This window comes from Gorilla gorilla, chromosome 6 (assembly GCF_029281585.2).
Source record: "Gorilla gorilla gorilla isolate KB3781 chromosome 6, NHGRI_mGorGor1-v2.1_pri, whole genome shotgun sequence".
In the NCBI taxonomy this organism is placed as follows: Eukaryota; Metazoa; Chordata; class Mammalia; order Primates; family Hominidae; genus Gorilla; species Gorilla gorilla.
Window position 1 is genome coordinate 88,542,383 of NC_073230.2, and position 19,611 is coordinate 88,561,993.

General features: G+C 49.8%; 3 protein-coding genes across 18 annotated transcripts in view; 1 reads left to right on the forward strand and 2 right to left on the reverse strand.

Moving 5' to 3' along the window:
- CASTOR3P (CASTOR family member 3) overlaps positions 1-5,616 on the forward strand; it is a 54,546-nt gene extending 48,930 nt beyond the window's left edge. The window contains 4 exon segments of the mRNA XM_031012802.3: positions 407-530; positions 4,320-4,469; positions 4,573-4,631; positions 5,314-5,616. Coding sequence (XP_030868662.2) covers positions 407-530; positions 4,320-4,469; positions 4,573-4,631; positions 5,314-5,390 — 410 coding nt within the window. The 3' untranslated portion in view covers positions 5,391-5,616.
- Positions 1,669-4,578, reverse strand: PVRIG (PVR related immunoglobulin domain containing). The gene is made up of 6 exons (XM_031012801.3): positions 4,513-4,578; positions 3,122-3,901; positions 2,685-3,035; positions 2,476-2,602; positions 2,329-2,389; positions 1,669-2,227 (listed from the first exon to the last, which is right to left on the reverse strand). The coding sequence occupies exons 2-6, from the start codon at positions 3,237-3,239 to the stop codon at positions 1,904-1,906; spliced, it is 981 nt and encodes a 326-aa protein (XP_030868661.2). The 5' UTR covers positions 3,240-3,901; positions 4,513-4,578; the 3' UTR covers positions 1,669-1,903.
- A 3,176-nt stretch (positions 5,617-8,792) lies between the features above and the next one.
- Positions 8,793-19,611, reverse strand: part of STAG3 (STAG3 cohesin complex component) — a 36,773-nt gene continuing 25,954 nt past the window's right edge. For 7 of the 16 annotated variants that reach the window (XM_055393029.2, XM_031012795.3, XM_055393027.2 and 4 more), the window contains 9 exons: positions 19,068-19,169; positions 18,411-18,559; positions 18,053-18,181; positions 17,802-17,959; positions 12,005-12,179; positions 11,651-11,755; positions 11,313-11,394; positions 9,386-9,457; positions 8,793-9,182 (listed from right to left, as the gene is read on the reverse strand). In XM_055393029.2, the coding sequence (XP_055249004.1) occupies positions 9,174-9,182; positions 9,386-9,457; positions 11,313-11,394; positions 11,651-11,755; positions 12,005-12,179; positions 17,802-17,959; positions 18,053-18,181; positions 18,411-18,559; positions 19,068-19,169 (981 nt within the window). In that variant the 3' untranslated portion in view covers positions 8,793-9,173. The other 9 variants (XM_031012797.3, XM_055393030.2, XM_031012796.3 and 6 more) reach the window with 3 other exon arrangements.

Genomic DNA, 19,611 nt, shown 5'->3' on the forward strand with positions numbered 1-19,611 from the left:
TCCTGGGCAGGCCCTGCTGCCGTGTCTAGCAAGGGTGGTGGACGTGCATGCAGACAGCAATGGCCAGAGGACACTCCTGCTGCAGCCCAGGTGTCAGGGTGGGTTTCCCTGGGCAGGGACTGTGGTGCTGAAGGCTGGAACACAGGTAGGAACGGAGCCAGGTGGTGCCGGTTGGGAAGGGCATCCCAGGCAGCCAGCACAGCATGTGCAAAGGCCCAGGGGCCTGAGAGTGAGATGGAGAATCAGGACGGTGGTAATTGGTGGTAGAGGCTGGAGAAGCAGCAGTGAATGAGTCTCTCAGGGCCTGCGGCTGAGCCCTCCCCAGCCCTCTTCCCAGGCCCTGCACTCAGCAGAGCTGCTGCTTTCAGTCCCAGCCTCAGTGCCTGACATCTTTGTGCTCTTACAGTCCAGATGCCGGTCATCCACCCACTGTCCAGCCCGAGCAACAGGTTCTGTGTCACCAGCCTGGACCCCAACACGCTGCCTGTTGTTGCCACACTCCTCATGGATGTCATGTCCTACTTCAATGGGTAGGGCTGCCTTGGGCATGAGGGGTCGCCGGGTGGAACAGGGGGAGGCACGGCTCTGCTTAGGAGTCTTAGTCTGACGGGGGAGGCTTTGCCAGGAGCTCATCTGAGGGAAGAGACACAGACCTTCCCTGGAGCTAGTCTGAGTGGGGAGACATGGACCCACCCCGGAGCTAATCTGAGTGGGAAGGCAAGGACCCGTTCCAGAGCTAGTCTGAGCGGGGAGACAAAGACCCGCCCCAGAACTAGTCTGAGGTGGGAGACATGGACCCGCCCCGGAGCTAGTCTGATGGGGGAGACACGGACCCGCCCCAGAGCTAGTTTGAATGGGGAGACACAGACCTGCCCTGGAGCTAGTCTGAGGTGGGAGACATGGACCTGCCCCAGAGATAGTCTGAAGGGGGAGACACGAACCAGCCCCAAAGCTAGTCTGAGGTGGGAGACAGGGACCTGCCCCGGAGCTAGTCTGAGGTGGGAGACAGGGACCCACCATGGAACTAGTTTGGGGTGGGAGACACGGACCCGCCCTGGAACTAGGCTGAGGGGGAGACACAGCTCTACCAAGCAGAAAGGTTGGCTCTGGATGGAACGTTTTGTGGGGAGGCCCCCATGTGTGTGAAGGCCTCTGCCTTCCCCGAGAGGAGGTGGGGGAAGTGATTGAGGGAAGATTTCAGGTGAGTCCCCCTACTCTCCACACCCTGCCTAACGCCAGCTGTGGAAGGAGGACATCAGGACCCCAGCCCAGGCCACAGCAGGGAGCCCAGCAGAGGGAAGCCAGGTCAAACCACAGGGACTTCTCTCAGGCCGAAGCCCCAGGAACCCTTGCTGTTGTCCTAGGACATGGTGGGATTGGAGCAGGGACCATCCTGCATGGTGGGATTGGAGCAGAGACCATCCTGCTGGGATCCCCCAGTCCTATCTAGGCAGCCACAGGTGTCCCTCAGGAAGCTCCCCCAACCCCCCAGCCACTCTGAGAAGCCAGGACAGATCTCTAAGATTGGGACACTGCCCTCTCCCTGGGCCAACCCCAGCCCTGCAATGAGGCCCCAACCCACTCTGGTTCTCACCTGGCTTCTGCCTCCCAGGGGTGGAGACTGCCTCCCCACTCTTCACCCCCAAAGAAGAAGCACAGCCGAGGCCCACATCAGAGAAACTGTGTTGCTGACTTAGTTGCAGCAGGAAATGACTGAAATGGGGTAACTGTCACTCACACACTCACACCTGTGCCCACACACGCACACACACAGACCACATCCGCAGCAGGTGGGCCTGGCCAGGCACCTATGGGACACTTATTGGAGGCCCAAGAATTAAAGTAAGGGGGTGACACCCAGGAGGCCTGGGAGGGGGAAAGCCCAGTGGCCTCATGGTCTCTCTCATCGAACTCCTAAGGGTCCTTCCATGGCCCTGGGCCCCCGAGGGTCAGGGAAAAGAGTGAGGCCGGGACCAGTGTGAGGAGGCCTCTCCCCTGCCTGAGCGTAGAGTCCATTCTCAACAGAGACAAAGCTGCCACGTGCAGGGATGGGTGTGGAGGCCCAGGCAGCAGGGCCCTGGGGCCGGTGTGCAGCATGGGTGGGGAGTGACGCCCACCAGGACGGCCCCCCATGGGGGTGAGCTGTGTCCAAAGTAGCTGGGCGGCAGCTGGTGTTGATAGTGGCATAAGGGACGTGAAGAGCAGCCTGGGAGGCCTGGCTTGGTGCCTGCGCAGGGGAAGGAGGGTCAAGTAAGTCTGCACAGCTTGGGCCCAGCCCTGGCCCCCCTGCGCCTGTCACCTCATCCCCAAAGCAGGTCCCCTCCTCACCCATGCTCGTGCTGTCGGTGCCTGGGGACTGGTGCGGGACGGCTGGAGCCTAGGGGCAGGGCTGGGAGAGAGCGAGGATGGTCAGAGCTCTGCAGGGCATGTGGCCAGCCCAGTGTCAGGGGGACGTGGACAGGGCCCAGGTCTCACCGGTGCTTCTGTCGGCGCAGCAGATGAAGGAGGTAGACACAGCCAAACAGGAGGACTCCTGAGACCCCCAAGATCCCAGCCAGGTCTGCCCGCAGAATGGGGGCAGGAGTCGGCGGGGCAGAGAGCCCTGGGCACGGAGACAAGAATCAGATGGGTGGCCAGTTCCCGAGCCCCTCCCTGCCCTCCTGGACCCCTCACCCCGGCCCCACCTGGGTCTGAGCTGGGCGGGAGGCTCCCACAGGCCTCCCAGGAGCCCTCAGGGAAGGATGCAAACTTGCAGCAGAAGGTGGTGTTAGCGCAGGGGCTGCTGGCCCCAGAGCCTTCCAGGATGAGATAGATGCTGCTCTGGGTTTCCCAGCGGGCCTGGCGAGCAGGGGCCCATTGCCGGATGCCACGTTCTGGGTGCAACACAGCCAGCGTGGTCCCCCCAGCACCATCGGGGCCCCCCCAGCTCACAGTCACCAGGGAGATGGAGCCAGACCCCAGGAACCCACAACGGATGGTGAAGGACGAGAGCTCGGTGGCCTCCATCCGAACTTGCACCCACACCTGCGGGGTCCCTGTGGAACAGCAGCAAGGTCGGTGGGCTGTTGTCCTACATCACCCTCCCCTGCAGCCCCTGCCCCCCTCTGGTGCCGGCACTCACCCGCAGTGACACACAAGGTCAGCAGCACCCAGGGCAGGACCAGGGTCCGGTGCCCCATGGCCCCCTCCAGTCCGGGTTCTGGGGGCTGCAGGGCCGGCACCTGTGCCTCTGTTCTCATCGCAGGAAGTCTTCATGTTGTCAGCAGCCAAACAGCCACTTCCTTCTCTCCTCTCACACCTTCCCCAGAGGTGGTGAGCACAAAGTGGCTGATTCCCTTCTTAAAGTGACAGTGAGGGCCCACTTAGTCCCCAAGGCTGTGCTTCCGGGTAACAAGGCAGGGCGGCACAGGTGGGTGAGAACCCAGCCCTGGCTAGGCCTGGGGAGGCCAGGGGAGGGGCAGAGAAGCTGTCAGGGGCTAGAAGGACTCCCCTTCCCTGGACAGCAAGGGGTGCCGGGCTTCCCTAGGAAAGGGCTCTGTCCCGCCCCTCACCCAGCTAAGGAATCGGAGGAGAAAGCCCCTGGGAGTGGGAAGCCAGCAGGGAGGACCTGAGAGCCAGCCCAGCATGCATGACCCACCACCAATCTGATGTGGGTCCCACGCTTACACCTGCAATGCAGGCCTCCATCACAACCCCCAGCCTGGCTCGCCCACTACCCACTCATACCTCCTGATCTACCCTGAATGCACCCCATACTGGGCTCTGCCCCAGGCGCTGTCTCCTCGTCATAGGTGATGGCAACTGGCTTCTGGCTGCTCGGGCCCAAAGCACAGCCACTAGTGCCTCTTCCCTTTTACTTCCAACGCACCAAGATTGTGTCAGCAAACAGCAGTCCTTTGCCCTGGCAGTGCAGAAGCCAGGAGTTGAACCCGTGTCTCTCACCAGGTTAAGCTGCCTCGCTAAGTTTGGATGTGACCTCAGAAACAGAGGCTACTCCAGCAATACAAGATACTTTATTTTTCGGCTTCTACCTATGCCACCCAATCCCTTCACTGGGCCTAACTTAGTGAATCAAATTAAGTATAGTTCCCTCCAAGTTTCCCCAGGATTCTGGGCTCCTTTGCACACTACAAGTTTTCTCTAAACGCCCTGGGTTTATCTATCCTTTGGTGAATTTTCAACTCTTCTTATTTCTCTGCCCTGTCCTGACCAAAAATCTTCAGTGCCTGTTTCTCTCTGCCATCCAAATCCCACACACATCTAGGGGTGAATCGGTGAATCTGCGCTGATGAGTGACACGTTTTGTGAATCCTTTCTAGGATCTCAATATTTCATCCTATCCGGAGGGAAGGCTCTAAAGAGCTCAAGGAAGACCTCACGATGTCTATGTGTGAGAAGAAACCTTTCACCCCTTCACTATCACACCCCATCATCCAAGCACACACTCCTCTTTCATCCCATAAACCCCGGTCAGTGTCACCTGGAGTAATAAGGATGGGGCGACTTACTTACCTAGTAACTGAAGACTCTCAGTAATCTGAAAAAGAAAAATCCCTTCACTTTATAACTCAGGAGATACACCAACAAGTCACTTCCGGCAGAGCTCATGGCCACAGTGCAAGTTAAAAAAGGTAAAGCCTTATTGAAAATAATCTTAAAACAATTATTCAATATTAACAGACAATGCCCAGCAGTGCCATGTGGGAGGCAAGCCACCCAGCTGCCAAGGCAAGAGACCGAGGGCACAAGCTGTTCCAGTATAATAAAGAAAATACATAGAATAAGAATAGTTATACTAGAAGTAGATTATAGCTATGATTATATATATTACGAATTAGTTTATAGCATAACTCTTTAATCCAATGTTATAATAATCTTTGTTCTACAATTATAACCTAGGAAAAACCAGGCCATACAGAGATAGGAGCTGAAGGGACACGGTGAGAAGTGACCAGAAGGCAGGAGTGTGAACCCTCTGTCATGCCCAGACAGGGCCACTAGAGGGCTCCCTGGTCTAGTGGTAATGCCAGTGCCTGGGAAGGCACCGGTTACTTAGCAGACCTTGGTCTAGCAGTGGTGCCAGTGCCTGGGAAGATAACTGTTACTTAGCAGACCGGGAAAGGGAGTCTCCCTTTCCCTGGGGGGAGTTAGAGAAGACGCTGCTCCACCACCTCTTGTGGAAGGCCTGACATCAGTCAGGCCCGCCCACAGCCATCCAGAGGCCTAACCGTCTCCCTGTGATGCTGTGCTTCAGCGGTCACCCTTCTGTTTCACTTTCATGTTCTGCTCTGTACACCTGGCTCCACCTTCTAGATGGCAGTAGCAGAATTAGTGAAAGTATTAAAGTCTTTGATCTTTCTGAGAAGAGCATAGAAGAAGTAATGACGTAAGCTGTCCTCTCTCTCTCCGCCTCGGCTACCTAAAAGGTAAAGACCCCTGTCTGGTGGACACGTGACTCATGTGACCTTATCTATCGATAGAGATGACTCACACTCCTTACCCTGCCCCTTTTGCCTTGTATACAATAAATAGCAGCGCGGTCAGGCATTCAGGGCCACTACTGGTCTCCGCGTCTAGGTGGTAGTGGTCCCCCTGGCCCAGCTGTCTTTTCTTCTATCTCTTTGTCTTGTGTCTTCATTTCTACCATCTCTCATCTCCGCACAGGAGGAGAAAAACCCACAGACCCAGTAGGGCTGGACATCTACAGTGCCACCCCTGAAAAGCACTGCTCTGCATCACTTACCAGGCTGGGCAAAGGCCTCCATGCCTGCTACCTAAGCTGGCCTCAGCTCGTCCAGCCTGGCCTGGGCCTGGCCAGTGGGAGGTGCTGCTGAGAAGCCGGAGCCCTGGGCTGTCCTGGACGGCCGGCAGGGGGCTTGCTGGCATGAACCCTTCACAGCTGAGCCTGTCAGGGTGAGGGCGTGCACAAAAAAGTATCCACAGATGTTGTGCAGCAGAAATAAAAATTCTAACCTTTTAAGACAAAAACACAGTATCGCTTCTTGGCCTTTTGGCCAAGATCAAGTGTAGATATAAACATTGTAAGTCATGATTCCCCTGGAATACGATCAGTATCCTGAGGGAAGAGAGGCAAACCCCCAGCCCATCACCACACACTGCAGCTCACACACTTCAGGTTTTGTGCTCCCAGACAATGCCTGTCCTCATGAGAGCACTGTTGTCTGCGCCGGGAAATCATCCTCTGACCTATTCACAAGTCTTCTAGATGAAGATTTTCAGCGGGTTTGGATCTATTTAAAAAGCGGTAACTGCAAAGAGGCAACTAATCCACTTGGATTTGCCTGTTTTTGAGAGATACTCCTGGCAGTTATGAAGGTCATTAAAATTAAGTATCAGAATAAACTGAACTTTTTTTTTTTTTTTTTTTTGAAACGGAGTCTTGCTGGGTCGCCAGGCTGGAGTGCAGTGGTGCAATCTCGGTTCACTGCAACCTCCATCTCCCAAATTCAAGCAATTCTCCTGTCTCAGCCTCCCAAGTAGCTGGGACTACAGGCACATGCCACCACACCCAGCTAATTTTGTTGTATTTTTAGTAGAGACGGGGTTTCACCATGTTGGCCAGGATGGTCTCAATCTCTTGACCTCGTGATCTGCCCGCCTTGGCCTCCCAAAGTGCTGGGATTACAGGCCTGAGCCACCGCACCCAGCCCTAAACTGAACTTTCAACTGAACTTCAGAAAATGTTGAACCATGATTTTAAAAAATGTTTCTCACTTTGCTCTAAGCCCTTTTTTAAGAGCAAAAAGGCATTTTGCAGTGTTAACCAATGAAATATTTTAAAACTTATTTCATCAACTCATCTGTTACATTTTAAATGTGTATAATATAGAAGAATTAGTATATGTTTATATAACTTACAATTTTTTAAAAAACTGATATAAATGTCCAAAAGTTGGGAGTCTTATGACTCTTAAGGCCCTGTTCCGGTTGCTATGGCTACATAACAAACCCCTCCAGACTGAGTGCTTTACATCTCATTATGCTCACGGGCTCCACGATCAGGAATTTGGAAAGTGCACAGAAAAGATGGGCTGTCTCTGCTCCCTGATGCCTGGACCTCAGCTGGGAAAACTGAAAAACAGGGAAGGTTGGAATCATCTGACTCCCGTCTGGACTGAGTCTGGCAGCCAACATGGATGTTGGCTGGGACCTCGGTGAGGACTGCTAGCAGGAACACCTACACACGGCCTTTTCCTTCGGCTGCTGGCCTTGCTCACAGAATGGTGACCAGATTCCAAGTGTGAACCCAGGTACAGGAAGAGACAGGAAACGGAAACTGCCAGTTTCCTTAAAATCTGGGCCCACTAACTAGTATGGCATCATTTCTATCATCTTCTATTAGTCAAGCATCACAAAGCCCATATTCAAGAGGAGACAACCTAGACCCAGCCTCTCAATAAGTGTCAAAGGCTTTAGAGAGCATGGTATCAAGCTCCCAGATTCTAAGGCTGTGACTCAACCCAGTGCACTGGGCTGCCTGGCTGTACACAGGTGTCCATATTGATGCAAAGCCCCCAAGCTGCTCTTACCCTCTTGTGAAGCACCCTTAGCTTGGTTAGTATTTAAATAACTCAGGAATCTTTCCCCTCCTGGATTTTGAGAGACCTCCACATCTTCTCCTCAGTTCTCCCACTCTGTTCCCTCATCCCACAAAACAGGCTCCTTTCCCCAGAACTATTCTACCTGAATACAGGCTAAAGATCGCTCAATGAGTTAGCCTTCCCCCACACCCCAGCTCTGACTCCCCCAGGGCTACCTTTCCAAAAGGAGACTCAACCCAATTTCTTCTAGCTTTCATCTGGGAGGGGCAGGTGGGGGCGGGGAGAGAGAATGAAAGGGGCAAGGTGGTCTTGGCTGAGTGACCTGATCGCAGGGAGTCACGGCTTTTTCTGCACAGATCACTAGCTGGATGGCTGTGTCTGACCTAGAAGACCACAGTGAGAACCTGTCACTAAAGCAGGTGCCCATGATGGGAAGAACTGGAAATTTTATCTAAAGAGAGAGGCTGAAGCATTCCTTAAACCACAGAAGAAAACAGTGAAAGTACAAAATGACAACAGCTGTCTTCAAATACTGCTTGTCAGAAGGACAAGAGAGAACAGAGGTGCTGTGCTGCTCCACAAGGCAAAACAAGAGCAAACAAGTCTGTCTGAGTTTCAAGAGGCTGGCCCTGAGGCTGCACTGTGGCAGTCTAGGTGAGAGACGATGGTGACAATGTGTGGAGGACATAGGCCAGAGAATTTTCTTCAAGTCTTGACAGAATTTGGTGAACTAGCTGGAGAAGGCAAGAGTGAAGGTGACATTGTCACTTGGATTTTAGGGTTGGACATTTAGAGTAACTCCTTAGTTTCCTTTTAACTCTCAGATACTGTGATTTGATCAAATTCCAAATTATGACAGGTATCTTTGGGATGAGGATAAAATTTCCTTTGGAAAGAACCCGTGGGTGAAGGCTGCCAGGACACATGGCCTGGCCTGGCTCACGTGGGTGAGACAGGTAGTTTCACAAGGTCCTGCTCCACTCTGCCACCTGTCAGCACAACTTTTACTACTGCAGAGGCTGTGGCCACTAGATAAACTACTCACAGGCAGTCAAACTCTCCCCATCTCTACTGCCTCACCCCACCTCTCAGTTACTAAGCAATACTTTCTGGAAAGCCTGTAGACAAAGCACCTGCGGGGTGTGGGGACACCTATATGCTGGGCCATGGGACAAGGCGGACCAAGAACCTGATCTCCATCAGTTTAACGATCTCAAGCCACACCTTGGGAACGTGTGGATTCAAACATGTTTATTGAGTGAATCATTAGGACACAAAATAGGCTGAGAAAGATGTTCCAAAAATCCAGAAAACCATGGGCTATTTCCATTAAACACAGAGGTGCTGCCCTTCTCCACGCCAAACAGAACAGGAAAAAGGCAAGGGGACTGGGCCACAGTGCATTAGGGAGGACAGGGTCTCTCGGCTTCTCTACCCCAACATCACCAGAGGGAAAGGTTAGGTTAGAAAAACAATGCCCAACTCTTTCCCCTCAGAGCCCAGGGCTGAAGCCTGGGGGAATGCTTCATTTTGCTCCTTTTCTCTTTGCCTTTTCCAAATGGTCACATTCTTGAGGTAGGGAGTGGAGCTGGGGAGGGGCCCAGAGTCCTGTCAGAAATCCTATAATGAGAAAGATGAAAGGAATACACAGGACACAGCAACGGGCCAATGGGCAGACCATCCTCCCCTGGGTTACCCTCAAAGCCCCAGAGACAGCCCAGAGGGCCACCCCCAGGCTATGGCCTGTCAATTTGATGAGTGCACGGGTTGCCTGCCAGCATTTCCCAAGGATACATAATTCCTCCTGCTCTGGGGACACTCACCTCAATATCCAGCTCTGTAGAATCTAAGAGGTCCAGCCCGCGCTCACTGGTGGAAGAGTAGCTACTTGCTTGCTAGAGAGAATGAGGTTAAAAGTCAAAAAGGCCTTTACACACTCCTGTCACTTCGCAAATAAAAAAACCAGTTCCTTTCCCAGCCTCATAAGAACAAATATGGGCACAGCAGGCCCCTATGGCACCTCGTGGGAGGGAAGTCAGTGTGGGCACGAGGATCAGGCCTGACTGCAGAGCGCTTCTTGGCCTGCTGACTGAGCCCCTTAAATGACTTTGTTTTGGAAACCAGAAAACGGATTTTTTCTGAGATGTTAGGAAATAATATTTTAACAGAGGCCTTGCCCTCTAGTCTCTGGTTTGAAGGTATCATTGTTTGGTTTCTCCTTCTGAGCACAAGACTCCCCTGTTCTGTTCTATTCTGTTCTTTTTCCTTTCCTGTGGAGAAGAGAACAGAAGAATAACAGCAGAAGATACACAGCCTGTAATGGACTGAATATGTGTCCCCCTAAACCCACATATTGAAATCCTTCCCCCAGTGTGATGCTGTTTGGAAGTGGGGCCTTTGGGAGGTGATTGGGTCAGAGGGGTGCAGCCCTCATGGATGGATGAATGCCCTTCTAAGCCCAGGCCAGAGGGCTAGCTTGCTGTTTCTCCTCCAGGTGAGGATACAACTAGAAGCCAGCAGTCTACAGGCTGGAAGAAGGCCCTCACCAGAACCCAACCCTTGGACTTCAACCTCCCGAACTGTGAGAAATACTTATCTGCTGTTTGTAAGACACCAGTCTATGGAATTCTGTTACAGTAGCCTGAACTCAGACATAGCCCTTTTCCATTTATAAGGTGGTTTTACCTTATATTTTATGTAAAAGGTCCATTTTATTTATTTTTGAATTGTTGATTTTTTTTTAAGAGACACGTGTTTACTATGTTACCCAGGCTGGACTCCAACTCCTGGACTATTGATCCTCCTGTCTCCACCTCCTGAGTTGCTGCAACTACAGGCTAACAGCTCTGTTTTAAAGATGAGAAAATGGGCCCCACGCAGTGGCTCACACCTGTAATCCCAGCACTTAGGGAGGCTGAGGCAGATGGATCCACTTGAGGTCAGGTGTTCGAGATTAGCCTGGCCAACATGGCAAAACCCCGTCTCTACTAAAAATACAAAAAAAATTAGCCGGGCGTGATGGCGCGTGCCTGTAATCCCAGCTACTTGGGAGTCTGAGGCAGGAGAATTGCTTGAGCCCAGAAGGCAGAGGTTGCAGTGAGCCGAGACTATGCCACTGCACTCCAGCCTAGATGACAGAGAGAGACTCTACCTCAAAAAATAAAAATAATTAAAAAATAAAGATGAGAAAATGGAGGCTGAGGAGGGGTAAAGCGCTAACTTGACATGGAGTTGAGGACTAGCACTCATGTCACCTCACTCCAAATGCCAGGCTTTTCCCACTACACCAGCAGCAGTTCCTCCTGGGGAAACAGGCTAGGTTAGAAAGGGAGTGAGGGAAGGGACAGGGAGGGGAAGCCCTCTAGTAGGGAGATGGAGGACAGGGGGTCATGTTTTGGGGGGAGAGACACTGAAGGGGCTGCCACTTGGACTGAATGACCTCCCACCTCCAGCATTAGGACTCCTTCCAATTCCTAGGGGGTTCGGAGGCAACAATATTTATTTAGGGATTGGGAGCAAGAGTGCTATTCCAACCTTCTTTGGTATTTGTAATTTCTTTTCCTTATTCTTTAATAAAAGTAGAGTCCAAGCAAAGTCCAAACCAACATATAACCTGTCCTCCTTTACTCTAGATTCATTCAGCTTTTCGAGACCAGGCATCACCGAGCGGAGAGAGGGGGAACACCCTGGCTTCTCTTTGGCACATCAGCCCCTAGTTCTTGAGAGAGAAGGGCAGGGTGGTCTACTCACCATGTCTGTATCCTGCCGTTCTTCATTTGACTCAACCTGGATTTCTAACTCTTCTTCCTCGTCCTCTTCCATAAGGCTGAGTCTGATGTAGGGGCAAAGAGACTGGCTTTTCAAACTGTTCTTTGAGGACCCCTGAGAGTTTCTCAGACACCCGGGGTGGGGGAAGTGGGGAGCAGTAAGTACAGCATAGTAGGTTTCCCGATTGTGCTGACAGGAAGTGCTCTGTGGCTAAAACAAGTCCAAAAAGCACCCACAGAGAGGCAATGGGTGAGACAGGAATCCCCTCACAGTGGGCGACAGATCTGAAGTGAAGACAGCAGATGATGAGAAAAGCTCACCGCATCAGCTGGTTGCCCAGGCCAGGACCTGAAGGGTTGTGTGGAGTCTGGAAATATTGTGGACCCAAGAACCTTGACCTCTCGGTGCCTGCGACGGGCTGACTGCTGGGAATGAAGCAGGATCAATGATGGGATAAAAATCAAGGGTAAGAAGAGGATGTAAGGCAGCTGGTGTTAATGGGGAGAAAAGCCCAGAGAGATGCATTTTAAAGCTAAACAATGGAGAAGGGTATGAGAAGAACCCAACAATGTGGGAGTGCTACAGCAGGGAACCATGAAACAGAAACAGCAAGATGGAGACAGCCAGACACCAAACTGGGAACTCAGACACCCAGATTCCCTCCTCGGCCTCACCCCTGGGCAAAATCCAACTCTGAGCCATCTTCTTCCTCCATCTCTTTCAACCCCCACAGGGGCTGCCTGCTCTTCACAGCTGTGGAAGTGAGGGTGGGCGTGGGCGGGATGCTGTTCAGCTGCAGACTTTCTTCCTGGGACGAGGAGACATCCTCTCTGTTAGGCTTAGCAGGCCCTGCCAAGCAGATGCATACATTAACCACAGCCCAGGGCCTGCGACAGGTGTGCTCTCTTTCCAAGACCTGCCCGGGATTTAGTAAGGGAAAGTCAATCAGGAAGAGAATGGAAAACTTATACAGCTTCATTCTGTTGCCCTCAAATGGGCATAGCCCTATGTACTAAATACATAGCCCTATGTACCAAAAAGTAAGGCTTAGAGAATTGTAGCTAGGCCTTGTCCAAGAAGAACTTGCTACACAGCCTAGAAAACAAGATGGAAAGATATATAAATATGCATTTCACAGATAAACTGTAACAGGTGAACAGGTGAACACAAACATGAGGGAGGGTTGGAGTCTCTAAGATTGAGAGGTCTGAGTTAGCCAATGAAGACATTTGAGATCCTATCCAAGATTTCTGTGGTCAGAAAAAGCTGTAAATGGCAATAGAGTTTTGGTACCAGAGGCTAGAGTGGACAAATGAGGGCCAGGGAGGAACTGGAAAATGGGAGACAGGATTTTCTAAAAGCTAGAAAAAAATGAAGTGATTGCAATGCCAGTATAACTGATATGATATGAAGGGGGACTTATCTCCTGCAGAGATTGGAGAAGGTAGAGGAGGAGAAAGAATCCAAAGATTCTCACTGCCTGAGAAAACCCAGGCAATACTATTTTAAAGCATCAGTCAAATTGACATTAACATCTGTTAACTGTAAACAGTCACACTCCCATTACTCTCCCTCTCCACTGAAAACAATAATCCCAAAGTGAGCGGCTATGGGTTTAAGCAGAGGGCTACAGAAAACAGGGAAGAGACATACCCCTGGGCTTGGATTCCCAGAGAGGAAACCTTGGGGCCCCAGGTGTGTCCTCCTGATCTCCCTAAGCTATTAATGGTGTGATGCCCGAGGGCTGGGCCCTTGAGTCTCTCCTCTTCTCCATCTTCACTGGCTTCCCCAGCCACTCACGTTCATGTCCTTAAATATCACCTATACTCTGCCACATCCCAAAGGGATCTCAAGCCTTCAGCTCTCCCCTGAACTCCATCTTAACAGCCCCCATGGTTTGTTCAACATCTCCACCTGTAATCCTGTGGCCAACACCAATGCCCCAACCTTCCCCCACAGCTATCTTCACTCTCTGCCTTCCCCATCTCAGATACTGTCAACTCCATCCTTCTGTCAGGCCAAAATCCTTGGAGCCATCCTCAACTGCTCTTTTTGTCTTACATCCCACATCCAGTTTGTCAGAAAAGCCTATTAGAGATACCTTGAAAATGCACCCAGAATCTGGCCGTTTCTCGGCACCTCCACCATTGCCCCCGGCCTAAGAAGCTCTCTTATCTTGAATCTTGGGCTGGACTCCTACAACAGCCACAACCTCCCTGCTGGTCTCCCAGCTTCTAGCCTTCCCCCATCTCCTGTCGTTTTCGACACAGCAGCCAGAAGGATCCTTTAAAAACAGAGGTTGATCCTGTCGTTCCTCAAAATCCTCCAATGGTTTTCCTACTGCACTCAGAGTAAAAGCCAGTCTCCGCCTTAGATGCTCTGGGATCCTGTACCCTCTTTGGTCTCATGTCCTACAATCTGCATTCTGGCCATAATGGTCTTCTCTGCTGTTCCTTGAACATTCCAGGAACATTCCCCCCATCCCCTCGTGGCCTCAGGACTGGCTGCTTCCTTTGGTATGCTATTCTGATACACACTAAGCACCCTCCCTCACCTGTTATAAAAAATTCGCTGGGAGGCCAATAGGCTGAAATGGCTCCTGCACTTTGGGTTCCTAAGTCAGCAAACTGAAACTCAGAGTGAAAGTGTTGTGTGTAACCTAGGAGCAGGAAACTTCAGCTTAACCAGTCAGAAACTACCGACTAACCTCTAACAAGAGATTTATGGTCAGTTAACCTCTAAATATGAACTTTCCACTCTAACCAATCAAATAGTTTATTTGTCTTGCTCCCAGAGACACCTTGTAAGTGTCCCCTCTGGTTTCCTCGGTGGTGGCACCCTGAACTGCTGGCGGTCTGCCACTGCCTGATTGATAAAATTGCTGAATGCTCAAATAAACCTGTTAAAATTGTAATGTGCCTAAGTGTATCTTTTAACTTATTTTTTAGGCTTTTTGCCCAACATTTGTGTTGAGTCTTCCCTTGATCAGTCTTTGTAAGACTGCAATCCCCACCCCGCCAGCGTTCCTCACAATCCTCCCTGCTTTTTTGCCATAGTATTTACTACTATCTGACACTCTCTAAAGAAAGAGATTTTTAGCTTTTTTGTTCACTGCTGTATTCCCAGCACACGGTGCTCAGTATCTATTGAATGAATAAAAACAAACTCTTCAGTTTTATCTTGCCTTCACAAACCCTACGCTTTAGGCAGAGCGATCTATGTACCTCCATGCTTCGCCCAGCACACAGCCTTCTATGCTTTGCTTGTGCTATTCTGCCAGCCCATGATGCTCCTCCTTCCTCTGTTCAGCTTATAAAAATCTTATTTTTTAAGCTCCAGCAATTCCATCTTCTTGGTAAAGCTCTCATCATTCTCTGAATTCTACAGCATTCACTTGTACAAGCCCTCAGGCAGTTATTGGCAATTGTTCATAATTCGAGTTTTCCATAATTAAAATTTCTCCCTTTCCTATTAGATAATAAGCTGCTGGATTCTTCATGGCCCCTAAAACACTGAACATAGTATCTTTCATATAGCAGGTCCCTAACAACTATGTATTAGTTAATTAATTAAAGCAGAGTTTCCTGGTGGTATAAGACATAATTTTAGGTGGTACACAGAAGACAACAAAAGGAAATCACACCCCATCTCACACTATATACAAAAATTAACTCAAACTGGATCACAAATCTAAATTAAGAGCTAAAACTATAACTCTTTTTTTTTTTTTTTTCTGAGACAGTATCTCACTCTTTCGCCCAGGTTGGAGTGCAGTGGAACAATCTGGGCTCACTGCATGCTCCGCCTCCCGGTTCACACCATTCTCCTGCCTCAGCCTCCCGAGTAGCTGGGACTACAGGTGCGCACCATCATGCCCGGCTAATTTTTTGTATTTTTAGTAGAGACGGGGTTTCACCGTGTTAGCCAGGATGGTCTCGATCTCCTGACCTCGTGATCCGCCCGCCTCGGCCTCCCAAAGTGCTGGGATTACAGGCGTGAGCCACCATGCCCGGCTAAAACTATAACTCTTAGAAGAAAACACAGGAGAAAATCTTTGTGACCTCATGAATTAGCCAACAATTTCTCAAGATATGGCACCAAAAGCACAAGCAACAAAAGGAAAAAGTTAGATTTCACCAAATTCAAGAACTTTTGTGTTTCAAAGGACACCACCAATAACACGAAAAGACAACCCAAAAAATGGGAGAAAATGTTTGCATATCATAAGGAATCTCGTGTCTAGAATACATAAAGAATACTTACAACTCAACAATAAAAAGACAACCCTATTTTAAAATAGCTAAAGGATCAGAACAGGCATTTCTCCAAAGAAGATAAACAAATTGTCAATAAGCACATGAAAAGATGCTCAATACCATTAGTCATTAGGGAAATGCAAATTTAAACCACAATGAGATACCACACCTCACAGCTACTAGGAGATGGATAAAATAAAAAAAGACATTAATAAGTACCGGTGACAACATGGAGAAACCAGGGTCCCCATACATTGCTGGTAGGATTGTAAACTGGTGTAGGTACTTTGGAAAACAGTGTGGTAGTTCCTCAAAAACTTAAACATAGAATTGCCATACGAACCAGCAATTCCACTCCCAGGTATATCTCAAGATAACTGAAAAGATGCATCCACCCAAAAATGTGTACATGCATGTTTAGCAGCATTATGCATAAAAGAGCCCAAATGTCAATCAACTGACAAGTGGATAAGTAGAATGTGGCATATCCACACGATGGCATATTGTTTCGGCCATAAAAAGGTATGAGATACTGATATATGTCAAAGTATGGATGAACGTTGAAAACACTGTACAAAGTGAAAAAAGCTGGACATAAAAGGCCACATATTATATGATTCCATTTATATGAAAGGTCCAGAATAGGCAAATCAAGAGATAGGAATTATATTAGTGATACTACCTAAGGCTGGGAAGATGGGCAGAGACTGCGAATGGGTATGTGGTTTCTTTTGGAAAGATGAAAATGTTCTAAAATTAGATAGTTGTGATGGTTGTACAATTCAGTGAACATGCTAAGTGTACACTTTAAAAGGGTGATTTTTGGCTGGGCACGGGGGCTCACCAGCACTTTGGGAGCACTTTGGGAGGCTGAGGTGGGCAGATCACAAGGTCAGGAGTTTGAGACCAGCCTGGCCAACATGGTGAAACCCTGTTTCTACTAGAAATACAAAAATTGGCTGGGGGTGGTGGTGGACGCCTGTAATCCCAACTACTCAGGAGGCTGAGGGAGGAGAACCACTTGAACGTGGGAGGCGGAGGTTGCAGTGAGTCGAGATCACGCCACTGGACTCCAGCCTGGGTGACAGAGCAAGACTCCGTCTCAAAAAAAAAAAAAAAAAAAAGTGATTTTTATGATATGTAAGTTGTATCTCAATAAAGCTGTCACATAAAGTCCCATTTAAAAATGTACACTAGAAAACACATACTTGCATATGAAATAATGATTGTTACAATGTTGCTTAATATGAAGCTGTTTTTTAAAAAGCAAAGAAAAAACCTTAGGCAGCCAGGCACAGTGGCTCACACCTGTAATCCCAGCACTTTGGGAGGCTGAGGCAGGCAGATCATGAGGTCAGGAGATCAAGACCATCCTGGCTAACATGCTGAAAACCCATCTCTACCAAAAATTCAAAAAAAATTAGCCGGGCGTGGTGGCGGGCGCCTGTAGTCCCAGCTACTCGGGAGGCTGAGGCAGGAGAATGGCGTGAACCTGGGAGGCAGAGCTTGCAGTGAGCTGAGATGGCGCCACTGCACTCCAGCCTGGGCAACAGAGCAAGACTCCATCTCAAAAAATAAACAAAAACAAAAACAAAACCTTAGGCAACTTATAAGACAACAGGTGATCTGAAGGTAAAAAACAATGAAGGTTGTGTAAAAGTGTCCAAAGTTTCGAAAATAATGGAATACAAGATGTTGAGGAGGGTACTCTGAATGTATAGATTTCTTAGTTCAATATTTGGTTTTATCATCAGTTTCTTTTTTTTTTTTTGAGATAGAGTCTCGCTCTGTCGCCCAGGCTGGGGTGCAGTGGCGCAATCTCAGCTCACGGCAACCTCCGCCTCTCGGGTTCAAGCGATTCTCCTGCCTCAGCCTCCTGAGTAGTTGGGATTACAGGTGCGCGCCACCATGCCCAGCTAATTTTTGTATTTTTAGTAGAGACGGGGTTTCACCATCTTGGCCAGGCTGGTCTCAAACACCTGACCTCGTGAGCCGCCTGCCTCGGCCTCCCAAAGTGCTGGGATTGCAGGCATGAGCCACCACACCTGGCCCTCTATTTGATTTTTAATACAGGTTTTCAGTTGACTAGATAAACCTTGAAAGAAATTAATACCCTGAATGACAGTAGATGCTCAATGAAATATTTGACAAAATAAGTTTGCAGGCAGCCAAAGACCACCTGCTGGGCACCCCCATACCACACATAGCACCCTACCTTCAACGCGCCTCCTCTTGGAGCTGGGGAGGACCTGAGGGCTGGTCTCTGCTGTGTTCTCCACAGGGCTGAGGGAGTGGCAGTAGGTGGTGACTGGGCCCCAAGGACGGCCAGGTGCCTGGGAGACATGCTGCAGGCACTTTTCTAGATAGGACAGTCTATGAAAGAGGTAGAACCAAAAGCCTGAAGGGGCTACTGGGCCCTCAGCAGGCCCTTCCCTAATCCACATCTCTATCCACCCACCAACTTACAAAAGCTGCTTGTCCTGATGGAAGAGTCGGGGAGAAAACTCTGAAAGGAGCTCCAGGAATGCCAGATTTGGAGGCTGATTGGAGGAGCCAGCTGGAGGAAGCTCAGACAAGGAGAACTTGATGCCTTCCCTTGGTTGGGCAGAATTCTTTTAGGAAGAAAGTCTCTTCCCACTTCCCTCCCAGGGCTGAGCTATCCTGTCCAAATGCACCCTCCCGCCGTCCCCAGCTTGTCTCCAAAGGCATACCCACCCCTAACCTGACTGCTATGCCTTGACACACATACCCTCCCTCCGAGACCTCCCTCCAAGACCTCGTTCCCAGACCTCCCTGGACACAACCTGCAGCCAATACTTCCTACTTGTGTAGCATGACCATGAGGTCACGGTTCTGCAGCTGCTGGGGTCCAAAACTCAAGGCAAACCTCCGGGCCAGGTCCCTCATCTCGATGAAGGCAGGAAGCTCATTCAGGCCCTGGGGCCCATGCTCCTGCAGCAGTTCTGTGTACAGCTGTGTCCAGGAGACATGGTGCATGTGGGAAAGGGAGGAACACGGCGGAAACAGAGAAGTCCAGCATTCTCTTCTCTACTCAGAAATTCCAAAGGCCTTGGGACACCGTCTACTACTTTTACTCTTTCCTTCCTTCTAGGGAACTCCCGATACTAACCCCTGCAGCAAACAAAGCCCATCACCTCTACTCCGTAACGTTAAATAAAAACGTCTATAGTAACTGAAGGAGGCTGAGAGAGAACAGACTGAAAAATAATTAGGAACTCCCTATCACTTCCTTGTTGGCATTCCAATGTCCTGATAAGTTACTTTTGATGGGGTTGCCCAGTCAGTTAAAAAAAAAATACTTCCCAAGGGTCTACTAAGAATGAAGGAAGCTATCACGTAAAGTTAAGAGTCAAAACAAGAAAAGTTACTGCTCTGAAGGATCTTACATTCTGAGTGGCTGAGGGTAGACAGAGACTTGGGGACAACAGGGCTGGCATGTCCTCAAGGCAGAAGGGCGCACCTGCTTGAGGCTCAGCAGCAGGATTCGGGAACAATGACTTCGGTCAATCTGCCTTGCTCTAGTTAATGTTTCCTTGATAATGTCACCATAGTCATTGTAGAACTGAGGGGAAAGAGTGGGGAAGGTAATGTCTGACTGGTGGAAAAGACCATTTGGTTTCTTCCTTCACATCCCTAATCATGTCTCCCTCCCAAACTGCCTTAGGTAGGAAACATGAACTGAAGCATAAAATAATTCAGACTAGACTTCATCTCTAATCAACAGGTGCAAAGCCCAAAATAAATCAGAGTTTCAGTAAACAAATAATAAGGCCGGGTGCAGTGGCTCACACCTGTAATCCCAGCACTTTGGGAGGCCAAGACGGGCGGATCACAATGTCAGGAGATCGAGACCATCCTGGCTAATACGATGAAACCCCGTCTCTACTAAAAATACAAAAAATTAGCCAGGCGTGGTGGTGGGTGCCTGTAGTCCCAGCTACTCGGGAGGCTGAGGCAGGAGAATGGCGTGAACCCGGGAGCCGGAGCTTGCAGTTAGCCGAGAT